General features: G+C 44.7%; 2 protein-coding genes and 1 non-coding gene across 14 annotated transcripts; 1 reads left to right on the top strand and 2 right to left on the bottom strand.

Annotated features, from left to right (window-relative positions):
- Positions 1-82: 82 nt before the first annotated feature.
- Positions 83-10,103, bottom strand: LOC100841627 (polynucleotide 3'-phosphatase ZDP). 12 transcript variants are annotated; one of them, XM_024458667.1, is made up of 19 exons: positions 9,673-10,097; positions 9,550-9,585; positions 8,961-9,290; positions 8,830-8,865; positions 8,582-8,683; positions 7,535-7,831; positions 7,407-7,442; positions 7,132-7,233; positions 6,112-6,414; positions 5,902-5,937; positions 5,617-5,718; positions 4,622-4,921; positions 4,493-4,528; positions 4,101-4,202; positions 3,130-3,420; positions 2,999-3,034; positions 2,751-2,852; positions 1,966-2,044; positions 91-356 (listed from the first exon to the last, which is right to left on the bottom strand). In XM_024458667.1, the coding sequence occupies exons 1-18, from the start codon at positions 9,913-9,915 to the stop codon at positions 2,012-2,014; spliced, it is 2,523 nt and encodes an 840-aa protein (XP_024314435.1). In that variant the 5' UTR covers positions 9,916-10,097; the 3' UTR covers positions 91-356; positions 1,966-2,011. The 12 variants fall into 12 exon arrangements, with proteins under 12 accessions (XP_024314442.1, XP_024314443.1, XP_024314435.1 ...); XM_024458670.1 differs by having other exon boundaries at positions 4,622-4,912; XM_024458669.1 differs by having other exon boundaries at positions 6,112-6,405.
- Positions 10,104-14,778: 4,675 nt separating this feature from the next.
- On the bottom strand, positions 14,779-16,713 carry LOC100844372 (reticulon-like protein B1). The gene is made up of 5 exons (XM_003569704.4): positions 16,352-16,713; positions 15,778-15,958; positions 15,470-15,611; positions 15,303-15,372; positions 14,779-15,207 (listed from the first exon to the last, which is right to left on the bottom strand). Exons 1-5 carry the CDS (start codon positions 16,563-16,565, stop codon positions 15,041-15,043), a joined length of 774 nt encoding a protein of 257 aa, XP_003569752.1. The 5' UTR covers positions 16,566-16,713; the 3' UTR covers positions 14,779-15,040.
- A 1,647-nt stretch (positions 16,714-18,360) lies between these two features.
- TRNAD-GUC lies at positions 18,361-18,432 on the top strand. The gene has a single exon. It is a non-coding gene; the product is annotated as a tRNA-Asp (tRNA).
- Positions 18,433-21,754: the final 3,322 nt, after the last annotated feature.

Raw genomic sequence — 21,754 nt, 5'->3', positions numbered from 1 at the left:
CCGCCCATGACCGCGAGATGGTATCCCTCGTCTCGCTAGCGACACATCCATGGTACCACAGCAAACAGGCATACACGGGAACTTCAGTCAGAAGATGGGAACTGTAGCAAACAGTGCATTCTGGGAACATCGATGGCCGGTTTGAACAGCGATATTGTGATACGTTTTCATGACAGAATAATTGTGGTATTCTCAGATCCCGAACACGAGACACCAGCCTATGATAAACACGAGACACCAGCCTATGATAATCGGTAAACCATCTTATTCTCCAGTCTCCACCTAATGTACCTGGCCACAGTTAACAACTAGGGGTCGAAGTACTCTTCAGGAACATGAAACTCCAGACCGATAGCCTAAAATAGAAAATATCACAGAACGTCAGAAATTTGGAAGCAATCAAGAGATAGCTAATTAAAGCTTCACCAACACTTAAAAAATGCACGACAACTTTGATGAAACCAAAAATAAAGGATTGCATGTCAGCGAAGGAGCCCAGTGCTTCCTCCAGACAACTTTGACAAACCCGATTGGTGGAACCGTATATGAGATAATCCAGTTTTGTCACGGAAAAAACCGCATGAGCATGTGAAAGTGGTAATGGAAGTACAAAGTATATCTCCTAATGGAAAGGCAAATCAAATATACTTCAATCTACACCTGTTCCCAGAGTCATACCGAGCAACGTGCGCAAGCCCACTGCTGCACTGAGACAGTTATGATGGGCATTTTTCAGTCTTGAAAGGATGTTTAAATAATCTATCCACATGTAGTTATAATTTTCAGAGTAAATCATTCACAAGTGGCGAAGAAAGATCCAACTCACAAAGTTCCACCACACAAAGACGGGCTGACAAATACTGGTTATAGGCCCTTTTTGACTTTTGGCTTATAAGCCACAAAAGCACCCATTTTGGTGCTTTGACTTTGACTTTTTGCTTATACCATCATCTAACAATATCAAGTCAAAAGACAAAAACCAAAGCCAAAAACACATAAATGCTCTTAAGCCAAAAGTCAAAAGCAATTTTAAGCCCAACCAAACAGTGCCATAATCAGGGATTCTAAGGCTGCCATTCCAGACGCTCAATGAAACGATGCCAAATCTGATTACTCCTATTAGAAAGTATAACATTAACATCTGTATTATATCCAACTGTTGACTCTTATACCACATCTCCTAATTGGTTGTGCAGCTAAAAGCGAGTTGGTTTGATGCTATTTGCTTAAATATTACATGAAGGCATGAAGCAATTTAAAACAATAAGCTCTGAATGAATATCTGAAAGTTTAAATCCTGCTGTATGGTGTCCAATATCAGGTTCTAAATAAATATTGTAAAGCAGATTGTTGGTTTTCCATAATGACAAGTCAAATTGCAACAGGCATTTCAAAATGCTATTTGTTTCAATCGAATGAAAAAAATGCTCGTATAGTGTAGATTAGGGGATAGAGGCTAATTCTATATCTGTGTCACTATGACCGTTTTCTCTACCAGCAGCATCATCGTCACAGAAAGATCTGAAATAATGTGGCATATGCATGTCTCAGAAAGGGATCCTGTAATATGATAAAATCCTAACGGACAAAAGGTGTGTTCATGAGTTCTTGCACCAACATACTAAAATGACGCAAAAGCTTAAGCTACAAGCACAAGATGGGCAATTCTAGTTAGTATTTAAAAACTCGTGTTTAAGCTTGATCAACCCTGATATAATCATATCAGATTTTCACAACGTACAATTATGTGAAGGCCTATACTTTGTGTGGACTTAGCAGCAAACTCAGAACTTCAGATGCCGTTATGGAGCTACTGCCGACCACTCAGCAAAGACGTTACGCTGTTAGGATAGTCAGTCAACCTTACACATCTCACAGTAAAATAGAATGCATGCATGGAAACAAATCACCAGCAAAAAGATAGAGAAACACCAGAATGAGACTCGCCAGGAATTACGAAGCTACCTTGTATATTTTCTTGATATCAGATGCCAAAAAGGGTATCACTCGGTTATGGACTGATTCTTTTCTTCCCTGGGGATAGCTGTAATGACAAACAGAACAAGAATTATAAATCAATTAAATAATCATGTGTTGAGCTCTGCAATGAAGTTAAGAAAAAGGAAGGAGGTGGCGACGGTAAACCTTTCTTCGCTACAAAAGGTTACTAGGTTTTTCTTTTAACATTTTCCAGCTTCCCATTTGCAGCATGAGAAGTGGAGGGTAGGAAAAATGTAGGGAAAATGTATAAGATATAAAGATCTGTATTATAGTCATTCCTTAAAAAAAAGAATCAGCTTTAATTCACCACCTCCCAACATTGGTATAAGAAAATAGATTTGATGATGAAATGCAACTTACAATTGGCTAACAGCAGATGCTACCAATGGCTTATGCATACAACTATGAAATATTACAAAGCGAAGCTTGTAGCGAAACATTGAACTGTAAATCTCAAGCAACAGAAACACCTAAATTTATGGACAAGCAAAGAGAGTCGAAAGTAGTCGAGGCACTTAACAACTACACATGATGAATCAAACCAAGTCTTCCCTAACTAAAGAAAGCAGCATATAAGACATCGCATGTCACACCAACCAAAAACCAAAAGAAATACTGTATTACAAACTACTCCAATCCAAAGTTAAGTTTTCAGAGAAAAAAGTCGCAATCAATCACTAGCCAAACTTCTTATAGAATCAAAACATCAAAAATTCTTCACAGAGAATACAGATAGGAGGTGCGCTTGCCTTTTCTGCCACATCCACTTTAGGTGCAAATATAAGGGCATTTGCTTTCTTCAGGCTTGGAACTTCCAGTGGACTGACTGTAGCCAGGTCTCTCTTATTATCCTGAAAAGAAGTAAGATTCATGGAATTACACATATTTGTACGAAACTACCACAAATTTGGCATCTGGTAAGCAAAAGTATTGAGCATCAGGTAGCAGAAACACTACCTAAAACAATAGGCATTTCAACAAGTTGTGAGTGTGTTACCTTCTCTAGCTCACGCAACTCCTCACGGTCATCATCCTGTAGTGCCATCAGAAATTTGGAGGTTAGCTCCCAAAGGCCAAAATGGAACTGAACAAAAAAAGAATGAAATGATGTTTCCAAGAGCCAAAAACCTTAATGGAGTCGAACCCCTTGACCTTCTCGATGGGGCCAAGTGGATGCAACGATGTGGGGAAGCAGGTGACATGGTACCACTTGGTGCTGTCGAAGCCACGGCGATCACGGACTGGAACACCGAAGCGGAGTGAGCCCTTGGCGATGCTCACGCTGCAGCCCCTGCAGGAGGACCGGGCAGACTTGGCGTACTCAACAGAGACACTTGCATCTTCCACCGCAACTTCAGGCGAAGATCGATGGGCCTTTGCTTTCTTTTGACTTGGAACCTCCAACGGACTGACTGCAGTCTGGTCTCTCATGGAAAACAGAACAAGAATTATAAATCAAATAAATGATCACGTGTTGAGCTCTGCAATGAAGTTAACAAAAGGAAAATGGAAGGAGGTGGTTTTGGTCAACCTTTCTTAGCTAAAAAAGGTTACTCGGTTTTTCTCTCAACATTTTCTAACTTCTCATTTGCAGCATCAGAAGTGGAGGGTAGGCAAAATGTTTAAAAAGTGTATAAGGTCTATAGATATGTACTATAGTCACTCATTAAAAAATACACTCAAAATAAAAGAATCAACATTCACCACGTCACAACTTAGGTATAACAAAATAGATTTGATGATGAAATGCAAGTTACAATTGGCTAACAGCAGAATGGCTTATACATAAAGCTATGAAACATTACTAAGCAAAGCTTGTAGAGAAACATAGAACTGTAAATCTCAAGCAACAGATACCACTAAATTTATAATGGACAAGCAAAGGGAGTCGAAAGTAGGCAAGACACTTAACAACTACAGACAATGAATCAAACTGAGCACTTCCTAACTAAAGAAACCGTCATATAAGACATCACACCAAAAATTAGTTTTCAAATAGACAACAATTGATTGTTGCAATCAATTACCGGCCCAAACTTCTGATAGAAACAAAACCTCAAAAATTCTTCACAGCGAATATTGATAGATGATGCACTTGCCTTTTCTTCCACTTCCACTTTAGGTGAGGATATAACGGCATTTGCTTTCTTTGGTCTTGGAACTTCCAGTGGACCGACTGCAGCCTCATCTCTCTTATTATCCTGAAAAGATGTACTCCCTCCATTCCATAATTCTTGTCAAAATATTACATGTATCTAGACACTTTTTAGAAATAGATACATCCATTTTTGGGCAAATTTGAGACAAGAATTATGGAACGGAGGGAGTAATATTCATGGACCTACACATATTTCTAGGAAACTATAACAAATTTGGCATCTGGTAAGCAGAAATATTCCGCATAAGGAGCAGAAACACTTTTTTTTGCACAAAAAGGAGCAGAAACACGACCTAATAGAAGAGGCATTTCAACAAGTTGCAAGTGTGTTACCTTCTCTAGCTCACGCAACTCCTCACGCTCATCATCCTGCAGTCCCATCAGAAATTTGGAGCTTAGCACCCAAAGGCCAAAAAGGAACTAACAAAATATGAATCAAAGGAAGTCTCCAAAAGCCCAAACCTTAATGGAGTCAAACCCCTTGACCTTCTCGATGGGACCAAGTGGATGCGACGATGTGGGGAAGCAGGTGACGTGGTACCACTTGGTGCTGTCGCCACGGAGATCAGGGACTGGAATACCGAAACGGAGTGAGCCCTTGGCGATACTCAAGCTGCAACCCCTGCAGGAGGAGCGGGCAGACTTGGCGTACTCAACAGAGACACTTGAATTTTGTTCCACCACAACTTCAGGTGAAGATCGATGGGCCTTTGCTTTCTTTCGACTTGGAACTTCCAACGGACTGACTGCAGTCTGGTCTCTCTTGGAAAACAGAACAAGAAATATGAATCAAATAAATAATTATGTGTTGACCTCTGCGACGAAGTTAAGAAAAAGAAAATGGAAGGAGGTGGTTTTGGCCAACCATTCTTAGCTACAAAAGGTTAATCAGTTTTTCTCTCAACATTTTCCAATTTCCCATTTGCAGCATGAGAAGTGGAGGGTAGGAAAAATGTTTAAAATTGTATAAGGTGCATAGATATGAACTATAGTCACTCCTTAATAAATACACTCGAAGTAAAATAATCAGCATTCACCACCTCACAGCATAGGTATAACAAAATAGATTTGATGATGAAATGCAAGTTACAATTGGCTAACAGCGGAATATATAATGCTATGAAACATTACTAAGCAAACTTGTAGAGAAACATAGAAATGTAAATCTCAAGCAACAGATACCCCTATGTTAAGCGCAGCAAGTCGAAAGTAGGCAAGACACTTAACGGCTACAGACGATGAATAAAACTAAGCAGTTCCGAACTAAAGAAACCGTCATATAAGAAATCGCATATCACACCAACTAAAAACCAGCACGAATATTACCGACGACTCCGATCCAAAAAAAAATTCAAAGAGACAACAATTGATTGTTGCAATCAATCACCAACCCAAACTTCTGATACAATCAAAACCTCAAAAACTCTTCAGAGTATATTGATAGGAGATGCACTTGCCTTTTCTGCCACTTCCACTTTAGGTGAGGATATAAGGGCATTTGCTTTCTTGGGTCTTGGATCTTCCAGTGGACCAACTGCAGCCTCATCTCTCTTATTATCCTGAAAAGAAGTAAGATTCATGGACCTACACATACTTCTAGGAAACTATCTCAAATTTAGCATCTGGTAAGTAGAAATATTCAGTGTAACTGTGTAAGGAGCAGAAACACTTGTTTTGGCGCAAAAAGGAGCAAAAACACGACCTAATAGAACAGGCATTTAAACAAGTTGCAAGTATGTTACCTTCTCTAGCTCACGCAACTCATCACGGTCATCATCCTGCGGTCCCATCAGAAATTTCAGCTTAGCCCCAAGGCCAAAACGGAACTAACAAAATACTCCCTCCAATCCAGTATAAGTGTCGCTGATTTAGTACAACTTTATTCTAAATCAGCCACACTAATTATGGATCGGAGGGAGTATGAATCAAAGGAAGTCTCCGAGAAACCAAACCTTAATGGAGTCGAACCCCTTGACCTTCTCAATAGGGCCAAGTGGATGCGACAATGTGGGGAAGCAGGTGACATGGTACCACTTGGTGCTGTCGAAGCCACGGAGATCATGGACTGGAACACCAAAGCGGAGTGAGCCCTTGGCGATGCTCACGCTGCAGCCCCTGCAGGAGGACCGGGCAGACTTGGCGTACTCAATAGAGACACTTGCATTTTCTTGCACCGCAACTTCAGGTGAAGATTTATGGTCCTTTGCTTTCTTTGGACTTGGAACTTCCAACGGACTGACTGCAGTCTGGTCTCTCTTGGAAAACGGAAAAGAATTATAAATCAAATAAATAATCATGCGTTGAGCTCTGCAATGAAGTTAAGAAAAAGAAAATGGAAGGAGGTGGTTTCGGTCAACCTTTCTTACCTACAAAAGGTTACTCAGTTTTTGTCTACAAACATTTTCCAATTTCCCATTTGCAACATGAGAAATGGAGGGTAGGAAAAATGTTTAAAAAGTGTATAAGGTGCATAGATATGTACTGTAGTCACCCCTTAAAAAATACACTCAAAATAAAAGAATCAGCATTCACCACCTCACAGCATAGGTATAACAAAATAGATTTGATGATGACATGCAAGTTACAATTGGCTAACAGAGAAATTGCTTATATATAAAGCTATGAAACATTACTGTGCAAAGCTTGTAGAGACACATAGAACTGTAAATCTCAAGCAACAGATACCACTAAATTTATGATGGACAAGCACAGCAAGTCGAAAGTAGGCAAGACACTTAACGACTACACACGATGAATCAAACTAAGCACTTCCTAACTAAAGAAAAACCGTCATATAAGACATCACATATCACACCAACTAAAAACTAGCACTAATATTACCAACTATTCAATCCAAAAATCAGTTTTCAAAGAGACAATTGATTGTTGAAATCAATCACCAGCCCAAACTTCTGATACAATAAAAACCTCAAAAATTCTTCACAGCGAATATTAATAGGAGATGCACTTGCCTTTTCTGCCATTTCCACTTTAGGTGAGGATATAAGGGCATTTGCTTTCTTTGGTCTTGGATCTTCCAGTGGACCGACTGCAGCCTCATCTCTCTCATTATCCTGAAAAGAAGTAAGATTCATGGACTACACATACTTCTAGGAAACTATCTCAAATTTGGCAACTGGTAAGGAGAAATATTCGATATAAGGAGCAGAAACACTTTCTTTGCGCAAAAAGGAGCAGGAAAATGACCTAATAGAATAGGTATTTCAACAAGTTGCAAGTGTGTTACCTTCTCTAGCTCACGCAACTCCTCATGGTCATCATCCTGCAGACCCATCAGAAATTTGGACCTTAGTGCCAAAGGCCAAAACGGAACTAACAAAATACGAATCAAAGGATGTCTCCAAGAAACCAAACCTTAATGGAGTCGAACCCCTTGACCTTCTCAATTGGGCCAAGTGGATGCGACAACATGGGGAAGCAGGTGACGTGGTACCACTTGGTGCTGTCGAAGCCACGACGATCACGGACTGGAACACCGAACCGGAGTGAGCCCTTGGCGATGCCCATGCTGCAGCCCCTGCAGGAGGAGCGGGCAGACTTGGCATACTCAACAGAGACACTTGCATCTTCCACCGCAACTTCAGGCGATGATCGATGGGCCTTCACTTTCTTTCGACTTGGAACTTCCAACGGACTGACAGTCTGGTCTCTCTTGGAAAACAGAACAAGAATTATAAATAAAATAAATGATCATGTATTGAGCTCTGCAATGAAGTTAAGAAAAAGAAAATGGAAGGAGGTGGTCTTGGTCAACCTTTCTTAGCTACAAAAGGTTACTCAGTTTTTCTCTCAACATTTTCTAACTTCCCATTTGCAGCATGAGAAGTGGAGGGTAGGCAAAATGATTAAAAAGTATATAAGGTGCATAGATATGTACCATACTCACTCATTAAAAAATACACTCAAAATAAAAGAATCAGCATTCACCACCTCATAACATTGGTATAGCAAAGTAGGTTTGATGATGAAATGCAAGTTACAATTGGCTAACAGCGGATACTACCAATGGCATATACATACAGCTATGAAACATAACTAAGCAAACCTTGTAGCGAAACATAGAACTATAAATCTCAGGCAACAAATACCCCTAAATTTACCATAAAAAATACCCCTAAATTTAAGATGGACAAGCAAAGGAGTCGAAAGTAGGCAAGACATTTAATGACTACACACAATGAATCAAACTTTGCACTTCCTAACTAAAGAAACCATCATATAGGACATCACATTTCACACCAACTAAAAAACCAGCAGGAATATTACCAACTACTCCAATCCAAAAATTAGTTTTTAATGAAACAACAATTGATTGTTGCAATCTATCACCAACCCAAACTTCAGATAGAATCAAAACCTCGAAAAAATATCACACTGAATATTGATAGGAGATGCACTTGCCTTTTCTGCCTCTTCCACTTCGGGTGAGGATATAAGGGCATTTGCTTTCTTTGGGCCTGGAACTTCCAGTGGAACGATTGTAGCCTGGTCTCTCTTATTATCCTAAAAATAAGTAACATTCATGGACGTAAACATACTTCTACGAAACTATCACAAATTTGGCATCAGGTAAGCAGAAGTATTCAGCAGAAGGCAGCAGAAACACGACCTAATAGAATAGGAATTTGAACAATTTGTGAGTGTGTTACCTTTTCCAGCTCACGCAACTCCTCACGGTCATCGTCCTGCAGTTCCATCAGAAATTTGGAGCTTAGCTCCCAAAGGCCAAAACGGTATTGAACAAAATATGAAGTGAAGTGAAGTCTCCCAGAGCCCAAACCTTAATGGAGTTAAACCCCTTGACATTTTCGATGGGGCAAAGTGGATGCGACGATGTGGGGAAGCAGGTGACGTGGTACCAATTGGTGCTGTCGAAGCCACGGGCATCACGGTATGAAACACCAAGGCGGAGTGCGCCCTTGGCGATGCTCACGCTGCAGCCTTTGCAGGATGAGCGGGCAGACTTGGCGTACTCAACAGAGACACTTGAATTTTCTTCCACCCCAGTCTCATGCGAAGATAGATGGGCCTTTGCTTTCTTTGGACTTGGAACTTCCAACGGACTTACTGCAGTCTGGTCTCTCTTATTGTTCTGAAGAGAGCAAATATCCTAATTTCATGGGACGGCACATTATTATACGAAAGAAAACTACATTTCACGGGAGGACACGAGTCAAATTATCAAATTGCTTTGATTGTTTCAAAATCTACCGATTCTAGTAAATGTTACCAAAACGTTCCAATTAAAAATTTAGCGACATCATTGTAGTACATTACTAACAGTTGCGTTTTGGTGGCAGAAATATTCAGCAGGCGGTAGCATGAAGGCCACTAACAGAAAAGACTTCAACAGGTGATGAATGTGCTACCTTCTCTAGCTCCCGCAACTGCTCGCGATCGTCATCCTACATCCCCCCAAATCCGGAGTTTAGCCCCGGTAGAGATCAAGACAAAACAGTACGAAGGAAAAAAGACCACCCAAACCCCCTGACCTTGATGGAGTCGAACCCCTTGACCTTCTCGACGGGTCCAAGCGGGTGTGACGAGGCGGGGAAGCAGACAACGTGGTACCACTTGGTGCTGTCGTATCCACGGAGGTCGAGGGCAGAGGCACCGAGGCGGAGGGCGCCCTTGGCGATGCTCGCGCTGCATCCCTTGCAGGAGGAACGGCCGGACTTGGCGTACTCGGCGGACATGGTCATCTTGCCGGCCGACGCCGCCGGCGAGGCCGACATTGGAGCCTGGGCGATGCGAACGACACCGGAGGGGAGAAAGGAGCTGGGGTTTCAGCCTTTCAGGAGAGGAGGGACACGAGCACACGAGGTGGGGATGGACGGTGGGAGGACATATTGGGGCTGGGGCGGGTGGCCAGGGTTTTGTAGACGCTCGACCCTGGAAATCTGGAATCACGCCGTGGCGGGAGACAAGGGCGGGAAGAAAGACGAAGGCGGGCAGCCGAACCTTGCTGGTGGCCGGTGGGGGCTCTGCCCTGGGGTTAATGGGTGGCCATCGGGCGGCCTTTATGGGCCGGCCCAAAGACCGGGAAAAGGCACGGCCCGGACATGGCACAAAAAACTTCGAGGCAGGCCAGACACAAGGCCCACTATGGGTCGGCCCTTTTTCCACTCTAGCAATGTATCCAGCCTGGGCACGGCACGATAAATGATGGGCCCGGCCTGACACGATACGGCCCGAAAACCACACAAAAAACAGTTGGAACGGGTCAAAACGGTTGGCTACACCCTTTCCCTTGCCAATTCCTTTTTAATTTAAAAACAAATCAGCCTAAACAGACCAAAACAATGGGTTGCAGACTTCCGGTGGTCCAATTCCTTTTTTCTAATTTAAAACGCATCCGGAATTGGCCGAAAAAACCCAAACGGGACTAATCTGGTTGCGCACGAAACTAGATCCGGCCGAGCTTTTTTTTCTAGAATCAGGCACATGTGCCGGCCTGGCATGGCATAAAATGCTCTCGCGGCGAGTCGGGTCCTGGTGTGCCTAGCATCGTGCCCGGGCGGTTTCGGGCCGGCCCAATGCATGGCCACCATTACTTTGTGGTCCTTCTTTTCCTTTGAGAGAGATATAGGGTGGGCGGTGGCGACAGCAACAGGGGGAGATTATGTTGCGAGCGAGAGGAGGCCTTGGACTATGGCCATTTGCATGGTGCAAGCGAGCGGCAAGGCCCTCTAAAACACGAAATTTAACTGAACTAGCAGCTCTGTACGTGCATTGCTACGGACAGAAAAAACGATAGAGACATCAAATAATAAAATGATAAAGAGTATATCATTTCTGAACATGTATCATCTGTAACGGAAATGCAATTGATGATTGTGTCAGAATAATTCTTGTCGAAATATTACATGTATTTAGACGCTTTTAAGAAACATATACATCCATATTTGAACAAATTTTGAGACAAGAATTATGGGGCGGAGGGAGTTTTTTTTTTTTGTCTATAACAACAAGACGCAAAAAACTACTTCATCCGTACAACAAAAGATGTCTCAAATTTGTCAAAATTTAGATGTATCTAAAAGATGTCTTAAATTTGTCAAAACTTAGTATATAGATGCATTAAAATTTAATTAGAGTTGACACACGTTGGACCGAGGAATATAATTATGAGTATGCAATCGAGAACCAGAGTTCTCACTACATGCATCTCCCTGCTGCGAAGTGCAGACATTAAGCCATGTCACGCTTGAAGTGGAAAACGGTACAGGCCCTGGATGCAGGAGACGCTGTAGTCGGGGGCGGCTCCGCCTCCTACTCCGCTAGCGTGCGTTCGAGGGTCTGGCGCGCGACGGCCCCCGCGTTGGTGGCCACGCCCGCGCCATTGTGCTCCACCAGCACCACGGCGCCGCGCGCCACCACCACGTACTCGATCTTCCCCATCTCTCGCTCCCTCCTCCGATCCGGCGCCGCTCGTCCCCTTCCATGACCCCACGCCGCCGCTGCTCTGAGAAGATGGGGGTTGGAACCGGTGCCTCGCGTCCGCACGGGGAAAAGTGAATCGGGGATTTGGGGGTCCTCCCGGGGAGAAGAATCGGATGACGTGGAACTGCTCGAGGAAGCGTGGAATTTGGGGTGTACACGCATCAGCCATGATGGTGGGGAGACGGCTCCCGCTGGGACCTCCGTGGCGGCGCCTGGTCGGGCAGAGGCAGCGGCACGGGGGTCAGGTCTCGGCGAGGGGGTGGCGCTGGAGGGACGCCGTCTTCGGCTACGCACGAGGGGCAGGAGTTCGGGGAGGTCAGGAGTTGGATCGGTGTTCAGGAAAAGTTCGGGGAGTTAATTATGGCATTGAATTGATTGATGGATTAACTGATTGATTGATTTATGTGATTGATTATGTGCCAATTATGGGCCCAAAGGGGGGCGGTAGGGATTTCGTTCCTTCGCTTGAGGTCGACGCTCGCGTGGGACGCACGAGGACGGACGTCGTATGAGCCTACGCGGTACCACGAACGTAACTGGAAATTAAAGAATAGTAAAAATTAGAAAGATTACAAATGGAATTATAAAAGTTATGGGAGGCCTTAAATTTAAGAAGAATTGCTTACTTTCAAATGACTCTTAATGCTCGTAAGATTTATTTTTCCAAGTGTATTAAATGAAATGTTTATGCAACTCATGGGGATTATTGCATAAAACATGGTTCTTATCTCAAGCCCTTATATACCCTTCGTTATTCAAATTGGTGATTTATTTCCCATTGTCCATCCTGGGTCGAGCACCTACATAATACTGTAATATTTCTCTATGGGCCTTCATAGTGTGTGACAAATTGGGGTGCCAAATACCAAATTTGGCATTTGGCACTGACAAAAAACACTGGAGAGGTGCTCTGATGCCAAATTGTTTTTCATCAATATAAGAGCATCTCCACTCGTCCCCCCCATATGGCCATGCACTGGACGCCATATGGTGTTGGCGCAAACTATTCGTTTGGGGTGGAGCCAGCACCCGGCCGCACCCCCCAAAACGTCCCTCCCCCCCCCCTCCCCCGCCAAATTTGATTTGTGTTGCCGACAATGGTGGCCCGCACGGCTTTTCAGCTTCATCCGGTGCCCCCGCTAGCCCCCTGTGAGTAGGGTACGGCCTGGGGGCGCTGGATGAATTGATGAGCCATGCCTGCTTCTTTTTTGTTTTAGGGAGGCAGGCAGGCTGATATTTTTGGCGCCGGCGACCCCATAACCCGTTTGGGGGTGCCTTAGGGAGTTTGAGTGGAGATGCTCTAATACTCTATTTTCTACAGCTTCTGTCTTGTTATGGCTTCTGGAGAGGCGCCTTCCGCGGTGGCGATTGAGGGAGAGCATCTGCAGACGACGTGCCGAGGCTGCGACGCTCACTAGCCGAGGCCATCAAGTGGAGGCGGCAGCGGCCCGGAAGATAGAGCAGGACAAAGGCGGTGGCGGCCTGGAGGGTAGGGCAGGGCGGAGGCGCGGAAGCGACGACGCTGACCTGATGGAAGCGGGCGGCGGCCCGAAGGGCTAGGCGGGGTGGCGCCGCAGGACGACACTCGCCGGGCAAGTGGAAGCAGCCGTGTCTCGGAGGGTTGGGCTAGGCGGAGGCACAATCGCCGAGCAGGGCCGCAGATAACAGCCCATTTGGCAACCATCGTTTCGTTTCATTTGGTAGAAAGGAAATGAAATCCAATTTTTATAGGATTTCATTTGGTTGTATTTGAATTCCTTCTTAAAAAATCATGTTTGTCCATCACATGGATTTGTAGAGAGAGACAATTTTCAGAAAATGATGGCTTTTGAAAAGAAATTGGAGTTAGTTATAGTCCAATTTCATGAAATTTGAGATTGGATTCCTGTTGCGAATTTGGTGCCAACCAAACAAATTCGGTTTTGGAATTCAAAATGATGGGCGCCAATCGAGTTGTAAGAGAGATTGCAAATACTTAATTTATGGGTCCCACTTGTCAGTAAATTTGGCACCTCTAACATTGAAGCACGCGGCCAGATTTAGCACTGACGTCAAATGATGCTTACTAATTTGGTTTTTCACACACTGTGAGGCCCACAATCTTTCACTACAGCACTTAGCCAAACAATACGGAGCAGTACCACAACTTCACTACAGCATTAGTAGTATCATAATATTAGTAATCGAGATCAACACTATCCAGCTGCCATGACTCTACTTCACAAAAAGACCAGCTCATGACAACTATATTGGCATTAAGAGTAAAATGCACCACATGTCCTATAACTATTGGAGGTGTGTCAAGTGAGTCCTAATTTTTTAAAAGTGTGTATCTGGACCCTAATTGTTTTTAAGTTGTTCACCCGCGGTCCTAAATTAGGCTGAGTCGCTGCTGACCGGCCAGGTGGCAAGTTGACTGCCACGCTGGCTAACTGTTGGGTCGCTGGAAATTTCAAATCGATGAGAAATTAGGAAAATTACCCGGTAATTTAGGCACTTGTAGAACACTCTGTCTAGGTTCATCTCTGATTGACACACGAGACGAAATACAATCCTTGTTTGACAGCAGGGCACTTCACCAATGGCAACAACGGCGACGGCAGGCGAGCTTGTGTACTCGGCTGTGGAGGTTGTGGTGGTGGAGGGGAGCCCTTCTTCTTGCCTCTCTTCCACACGTGGTGGAGGGGAGCCCTTCTTCTTGCCTCTCTTCCACACCGCAGCAGAGGAACTTGCGGTCAACATCAACCCAGACATGTCGGCAGGAGAGGCTGGGGGCGACTTCACAAGCAATGGGAGGAAAAGAGAGAAGAATGAGAGAGAGAATTGCCAAGAATGAGAGAGAGAGAATTGCCAACTGCAGTTTTCAATGTTAATAAGGGAGTTTCTGCAATTTTTCAGACCACCAAAACTGCGAGAAAACTCCCGCCCAACGACCCTTGGCCGACAGTGGCAGTGGTCAACTTGCCACATGGCTGTTCAACAACAGCTCGGCCTCGTTTAGAACCGCTGGTGAACAACTTCAAAATAATTAGGATCCAAATGTGCACTTTTAAAAAATTAGGACTCACTTAACACACCTCTAATGGTTATATAACCTACTGTGCATTTTACTCTTGGTATTAATACCATAATATATCTGGCTCCCAGATAGAAAATACCATAATATATCTGGCTCGATAGAAACGTGGGATAGCCATGCTGAACGTTCAAAATAGAAACAAATAAATAGAGACCAACAGTATCCGGCTGCCATGACTCCCCTTCACAGAAAAGAATCAGCGCACACAACTATCAACCATACTAGAATTGCACATACATGTATATACTACCAAGAGGACACAGAACGATCCTTCAAAATGGGAGATGACAAGTTGAGATTAACAAAGATGGCAATTCACCGCAGTTGACTTCTATGATCTAGTTCTTCTTGTTTTTCAGATGGCCCTTGGGGATCTTTGACAGGCATTTCTCTTCGAAGATGGCATAGTACTTCTTCAGTTCGATCATGGCCTTCTCTCCAAACGCATCAACCTTGTCCTCATACTTCTCATACAGAACAGGCACAGTGTACAGCACCACAAAGACTGCACATGGAAACAACAACAAAATTCCATTTATAAGTTGCTTAGGTATTCAGTGAGTAGTTATGGATCGAATTCCGTCAGCACATGATCATTACCTATATATGACAGTGTCAAAAAGTTGCAGCAGTTCCCAAGAACTGAAAGAACCCAGAGACTCGCAATGACCTGAGAATACAAGGAACAAAACATATGCTCGTGAGCAGGTAAATCAAGAAAGCGGCCAACATTAAGCATGGTTAAATATGAGAGATAGCAAACATACAATGAGGAATTTCTTCAGATCACGACCATGACCAATGTCTCTCAGGGTGGAGAAACCCCGGTTGATCTCATATCTCAGTGAGAGTGCAATGTTTACAGTCAGGTCCTCTGGAATTTTCACCTCAGGAATGTTTGGGGGAGACCTAAAATATCATAAATACCATGAATTATTACAAAGTGCTAAACAATAAGCAAATTCAAACAGTTAATAGGGGGAGAAGATGACTGCGGGCACCACAATCAACAGAAGCAGATGTAAAGTAAGACATAAGTTCAATCAATTTCATTTGAAAGAGAGTTAAAGCTCACTTGTTGATGAACGTGCAGGCATTGGACCAGAGGAAGAGGGTGGCCAGGGAGAGGATGAGGCAGTGGCACACCAAGTTGAGCAGATGGTACTCCATGACCTCGAACAGGAGCCAGATGGACGTAGCGCCAGCAAGCACCACGCCGGATGTCTTCTTGTTCCTCCATAGAACAAGATCAGCAGCTGGAAGCAAAAAAAAACATTAAAAATGTAAGAATTCACATCAGGACAAACCACCGAATGAACACTTAGATGATTAAGCATTCCAGATCTGCCCATGGCCCAGATCCAATGGAACATGTTAGGGTTTTAGAGTTACGACAAACTGCGCCGCCGTTTAACCGTCGTGATTAATAAAATTAAACGACCATCTGTTTACTCCGTAGGAACGAACTCTCAATTCCAGACCATCCAAGCAAAGCTTTAGAGGAGGCACGCAAGTACGCTAAGCTAGTTAGGACGAAGCAATAAAGTAACAACAGCCCCCCTAAAACAAGCGACATGATCAGATCGAATCGGATCTACACCAAATCAGCATCACTTCCGAATCTGGAAGATAAAAGGTTGGGGGCTTACGCTTGCCGCCGCCGAGGACAGAGTGAACAGGCTTCTCGCGGCCGAAGAGGCGGTAGATCTTGGACTTCATGGCCGCCGCCGAAGAGGACCCCTTCTTCTCGTCGTCCGAGTCCGAGGAGGACGACGAGGAATCCCCGCTGCCGTGCAGCTTGTCGGACACCTTGTCCATCATCGACTGCACCACCGACTCCGACTCCTCCTTGTGCTCCGTCATGCTCGCTTCTCACTCTCTAGTCTCTACTCCCTTCTCCGACGCTTCGGCTCGAAGAAACCCCCAAACTTTTTCGTTGATCCTTTTTCCCCCTTGCTCGACGGACGCTCACACAAAGATCTCTGTGTGCCCGTAGCAAGGCAAGGTCGCTTTATATGCCCCACGATGGAATCTGAGCCGTCCATTTGAATGCCACGCAGAGGGCGAAGATGCGAGCCAAAGCAGTTTGAACACTTGCTTGATTGTCCACGCGGTAGCAGATGCGCTCGGGAAATTGAATCCCGCTTACACATTCGTACAACGGCCAATTAAAACGCCGAGTACAGATCCGGGCCCATTGACAGCCGGAGGAGGAGGTGTGGACGTAGGTAGACGGAGGAGGGTTGTCCTTCGGGGTTAAGATTACAGACGCGCGGTCGTCGTCGCAGGCACGTCCTTGCGGACCCACGAGTGAGTTCAGCCGGTGGAGATCGCGATGACGCCCCGAGGGGAAACCAGACACGTGGCGTACGATCGACATCTGTCGGCGGAAAGCGCTGGAAGAGCGATACAAACAAAAGTAAGCAGAAGATGGTCTCATCTTGTGCAGAAGCTTCCGGAGTCTGAATGCGGCAATGGAATTGAATGGGATGACTTCGAGGGAACCCAATGCTTGGTGGCTAAGTCTTTCAAAGACCAAGCGTTGATTCGTGGATTAAGCTAACGAGTACTCACTCTGTCTCTTAAATTAAAACGTATATTGTTTTTTATCGAGCTTTTATTAAAATTTAGTCTATTAATTTTTTTAAAATAAAATTGATATAGTTGGATTTGTATTCGAAGGTGCTTGTCTATAATTATAATTTGTATCACATAAATCACGTTGATGGAGTAATCTTTGGTCAAACGCTCGGTCAAAAAAAACAATATAGGCCTTAATTTAAATAACAAAAGGAGTATTTAGGAGTGGATTGAATCTGAAAACACAGGAAACGAAGTAAATCTTAGTTTAACGCAAGAACTTGTAAGCGTAGAAATCTGAAAACACAGGAAACGAAGTGTGGCGACGAAATATGAAAACACATAATGGAGGAGCTATCAATCGTCTAATCCAACACGAAACAAAGCACAGTAACAATTGAGAATAAACTTTTGGGAGTTGCACGGTAAAAATGTAGAAAATTTGAGATGCTTGACAGCAGCGGCAGGCCCAATATTTTATAAAAAGTCCACAAAAAATTTAAAGTACAAAATATAAACATTCACGGATTCGCCCTCGAGATACGCCGAAAAGGGTGAGATGTTTTCCCAGACAGTTCAACAAAGAAGAAGAGCTGAATCCCCAAAGAGAAACCGATTCTAAAACAGTAAAACGAAGCGGTCCCGAACGGCGAAGCAACTCAATGTCGGAGACTACAGTTTACCTAAGCAAAGAACATTGGAACTACGAAAATTACCAAGTACTAGAAGGGAGGGAACAACAGAGTGGGCAGATTACTCACAGGTACAGGCTGTAACAGGCAAGAAGAGGCTACTATGTATCACCTGCGGTGGAGAAGAATGGAGCGGCCGGTCAGACACTCAGACTACCGGCGCAACTGAACAGAGCTCCCAAGTCGCAACTGAACATAGTGAGGCACAGGCTGATAATCCAGTAGCTAGTAAAGGCTAAAGAGCGGAAGCTGGGAATATGCTGTTGGGATGTGCGGAGATGCCCAGCAGACGATTCGGACGGAAGCTTGGATGCCTTGGATATGCTTTGGTCGCACAGAAATCTTTGAATGTTTAAGTAACGAATACTCTGAAAGCTTGAAACAACGTCGTTGTAGTATAGTGGTAAGTATTCCCGCCTGTCACGCGGGTGACCCGGGTTCGATCCCCGGCAACGGCGTACTTTTTATTTGAGGTCACCGAAGCTTCAGGCCAGAGCCTTTCCTGAATCCTGAGGAACTGTTCTGTGTGTAAAGGTAAAGATCCAATTCAATCACATCCTTGCGAAAAAATAATCTTAAGAGACCTCTCAAACATGCGACGTTGACGGATTAGCCTTTAAAACTAATCACAAAGCGTCAGGTCCCATCCTTCCATATGGCAAAGTAGCCTACTCCATTGTTATTGAGCACTGTAATTGACTTTCTTTTCGTCCTCGGCATTGTAGTTCAATCTCGGGCAACATGAGTTTCATTTACATTCATAAATGGGAGAGCATCATCTAAAGTTTGAAGGGCTGGACAACCATTGGCAGGAGGATTGAAGCATGAACTACTTGTGTTTTCCGTTCGTTTACATATCACCAACTTGTGAGCTGGTGCTTGTCGTGGTGGTGTCACGGCAAATGCAATGGGATAACTTATCTTGGGGCTGATGGACGAAGGAGGATCCGGAGGAGAGAGGACGTGAAGAGAAACACGCACGAATACACAAGCACACACAGATTTACCCAGATTCGGAGCCCTCTTGCCGAGGTAAGACTCCTACTCCTACTTTGTTGTATTAGCCGAGATAACAAACTCTACAATGGCGCTCCTTGAGCTGTATTCTTGAGGAAGAAGAAGAAGGGAAAAACCCTAGATGCTTAAGTCTTGGATCCCTCTCCTGAGAGGGGTAGTACTCTATTTAGGAACCGCCCATGTCACACTAACATGCGGGCCTGGCACGCGCCTTGGTTCTCTCCGGGTGGCTCTGCAGGGGACAAGACAACTTTACTCTTCCTAACGCCCTACAACAAGTACAGCAGTCATCTGCCGGCCTCCGTCAGAGATTCTTTTTCGGTGCTTCTCCGCGCAGTCTCCTGGCACCGCAACGTAAGCGGCAACTACTTTTACGTGATAAAGATAGCGCTGCTTTACGCCACGCGGTGAGGATAAAACCGTTGAGACATCTCGGCGCCAGCCGAGATCAGAGTATTCGTCCTTATACTGCAATCTTATAAGACGAGATAGTCGTGCCGGCATACCATTTGTATGCCGGCTTAGCAATAGTTTGACTTAACGATGCCGGCATACACGACTATGCCGATTTTGACTTCGTCTTCTCGCCTAAAGCGTGTCGTCCTGACCTACCCGGGTCATCCCCCGACAGTGCTCCTTTTCTTTTCTTTTTGTTGCCCAATACGACAACCTAACTACCAGGACCATCTATGGCTTTGTTAGCGAAGCTGGGGGAGTTCCCCTTTGATGAAAAAAATAATCTAAAGTTTGAATTCAGTTTGCTCGATAAGTGTGCTTTGACAGTAAAATATTTTTTCTCGTGAACCGTAAAGCATCAATATTTTTTTTTTCTGAAAAACACAGCAAATACAGCTGGTATGTGTGCATATGCATACTGACTAGTCACTCACTAATGGTCCCCCCGTACGACATAACACACGCACACTCACTGGTCACTTACACTAGACAATGAGGTTGTCAACAGAGTGTTGGTTGATCTGTTTTAACATGGAACAAATGTCTGAAATCAGGTCCTTAATCAAAGGGTTGTGTTTGGGAAATTAATTCACGTCCTTAATTAAAGGACTGTGTTTTAGGAATTAATCCATTAATCAACGTTAATGGCTAATTTCACTAATCGCGTCCTGATCGGGGACACTTACCAACTAATGGTCCCCCCGTCGCGTAGCGCTATATAAATAGGGAATGCCGGTGTCTTAGTGACCACGTTCACGTGAGAACCTGCAAACTCCGACACACCTCTAACGACCCTACTGATCTAGGGGAGCGTTGAATCGTACGCGAAGGCCGCCATCGACAACGACGACTCCGGTGTTCGGCCAGTGCCAGTACCAGCCAGAAGGACGCCGCTACCTCCGACCAACGGCAACGACGACGATGGCTTCCTCGTCCACTGGACGTATGGTTAACTTTCCCTAATCTCTGTTTTAGTGCTCTAATGGCGACCAGTGCATATTCTAAGGAACATAGTTTCTAACACAGAGGACTTGATTTGTGTATGTAAAAAACTGATAAGGTAAGCATGCCGTTGCCGCTGTAAAACTCAAGAAGAACGGTGCAAATAACACATGGCTATCTCGATAGTGCAAATAATACAGGCATCGGTCAGTCTGTCTAGCACTACTCATTGTAGTTGATTTTTTCTAAAATATGGTTGAAATTCTTTACAAAATAGATGAAAGTTGCTACAGTACGTTTATCTCTTTGTTTAGAGGGCCATCATCACCGGAGCAGTGGCTGCGGGTGATGGTTTCTTTGATGTTCAGTTAGAAAGAGGCAGACCAAAAGAAAAAGTACGTACTGTAGATCTTTTTTAAAAGGAGTACATAGATTTTCTGACCGCGGCGACACCCCGTCGGATTTTTTTTACAGCAACAAGCCGTCCGAATTAATCATCCTCATAGTATGCCGCTCCATCCAGAATACATGCGGTAAGAAGAATCCTTGCCCACAGCCCACTCACTCAGTAAGAAGAATCCCGCTCCATCCAGAACACATAGCTCGATGGACGCATCGACATCCATCTCACTGTGGCATGATATCTTTGAAAAAAAAATTAGCCCCCGATTGGATTTTGGATAAGCACCAGCACAAGCGGTGAACTCGGGTGGACATTCAATCGATGTTTATAATGAAACTTTTTGCAGTAAACATTGTGAGGATTATTCAAAAACTTCCGTGGACATAAATTATGGTTTAACAAATGATATTGTAGAATTCAGCACTAAAATATGGCTACATGTGTCCTACACAAAGCAGAAAACCTATACATCTTCAACAATATTTAGTGCACGTGTTCAAGATGCACAATTTTGTATTTCCTGATCTCTAATCTTCCTCTTATCTCCCCCGATCGCTTGCTGCCCTGTCTCCTCTCCCGATCCACCTCATAACACAAATCCCCATCGCCGGCGGCCAGTACCGCGAATCCAAACTGCCGTTGTGTCCTCAGCCCTCGGGTCACTCACCGGATTTGGCGGCGCAGTCGACCTCGTCGGTGGTAGCGGTGGCCGTCGTGCCCTTCCTCCCGCTGCCGGATGTGAAGAAGCGGGACCACCCGGGCCTGGCCACATGCGCAGCCTTCCCCACCATGGCGAACGGCAGCGTGTGGAGCAAGGTGGGCGACTGGCGGTCAGCACCACCACCCCCGTCGCCCCCAGCACCAGAGGAGCCTCGATGAGCCGAGGCCACCGTTCCCCTCGACGCGGCGTGTTGCCTGGTGAGTCGTACTAATGGAGGACGGAGGAGGAAATCGAACCTCCA

The sequence above is a fragment of the Brachypodium distachyon genome, chromosome 2, assembly GCF_000005505.3.
Source record: "Brachypodium distachyon strain Bd21 chromosome 2, Brachypodium_distachyon_v3.0, whole genome shotgun sequence".
Lineage (NCBI taxonomy): Eukaryota > Viridiplantae > Streptophyta > Magnoliopsida > Poales > Poaceae > Brachypodium > Brachypodium distachyon.
This window is presented reverse-complemented; position numbering and strand designations above follow the sequence as displayed.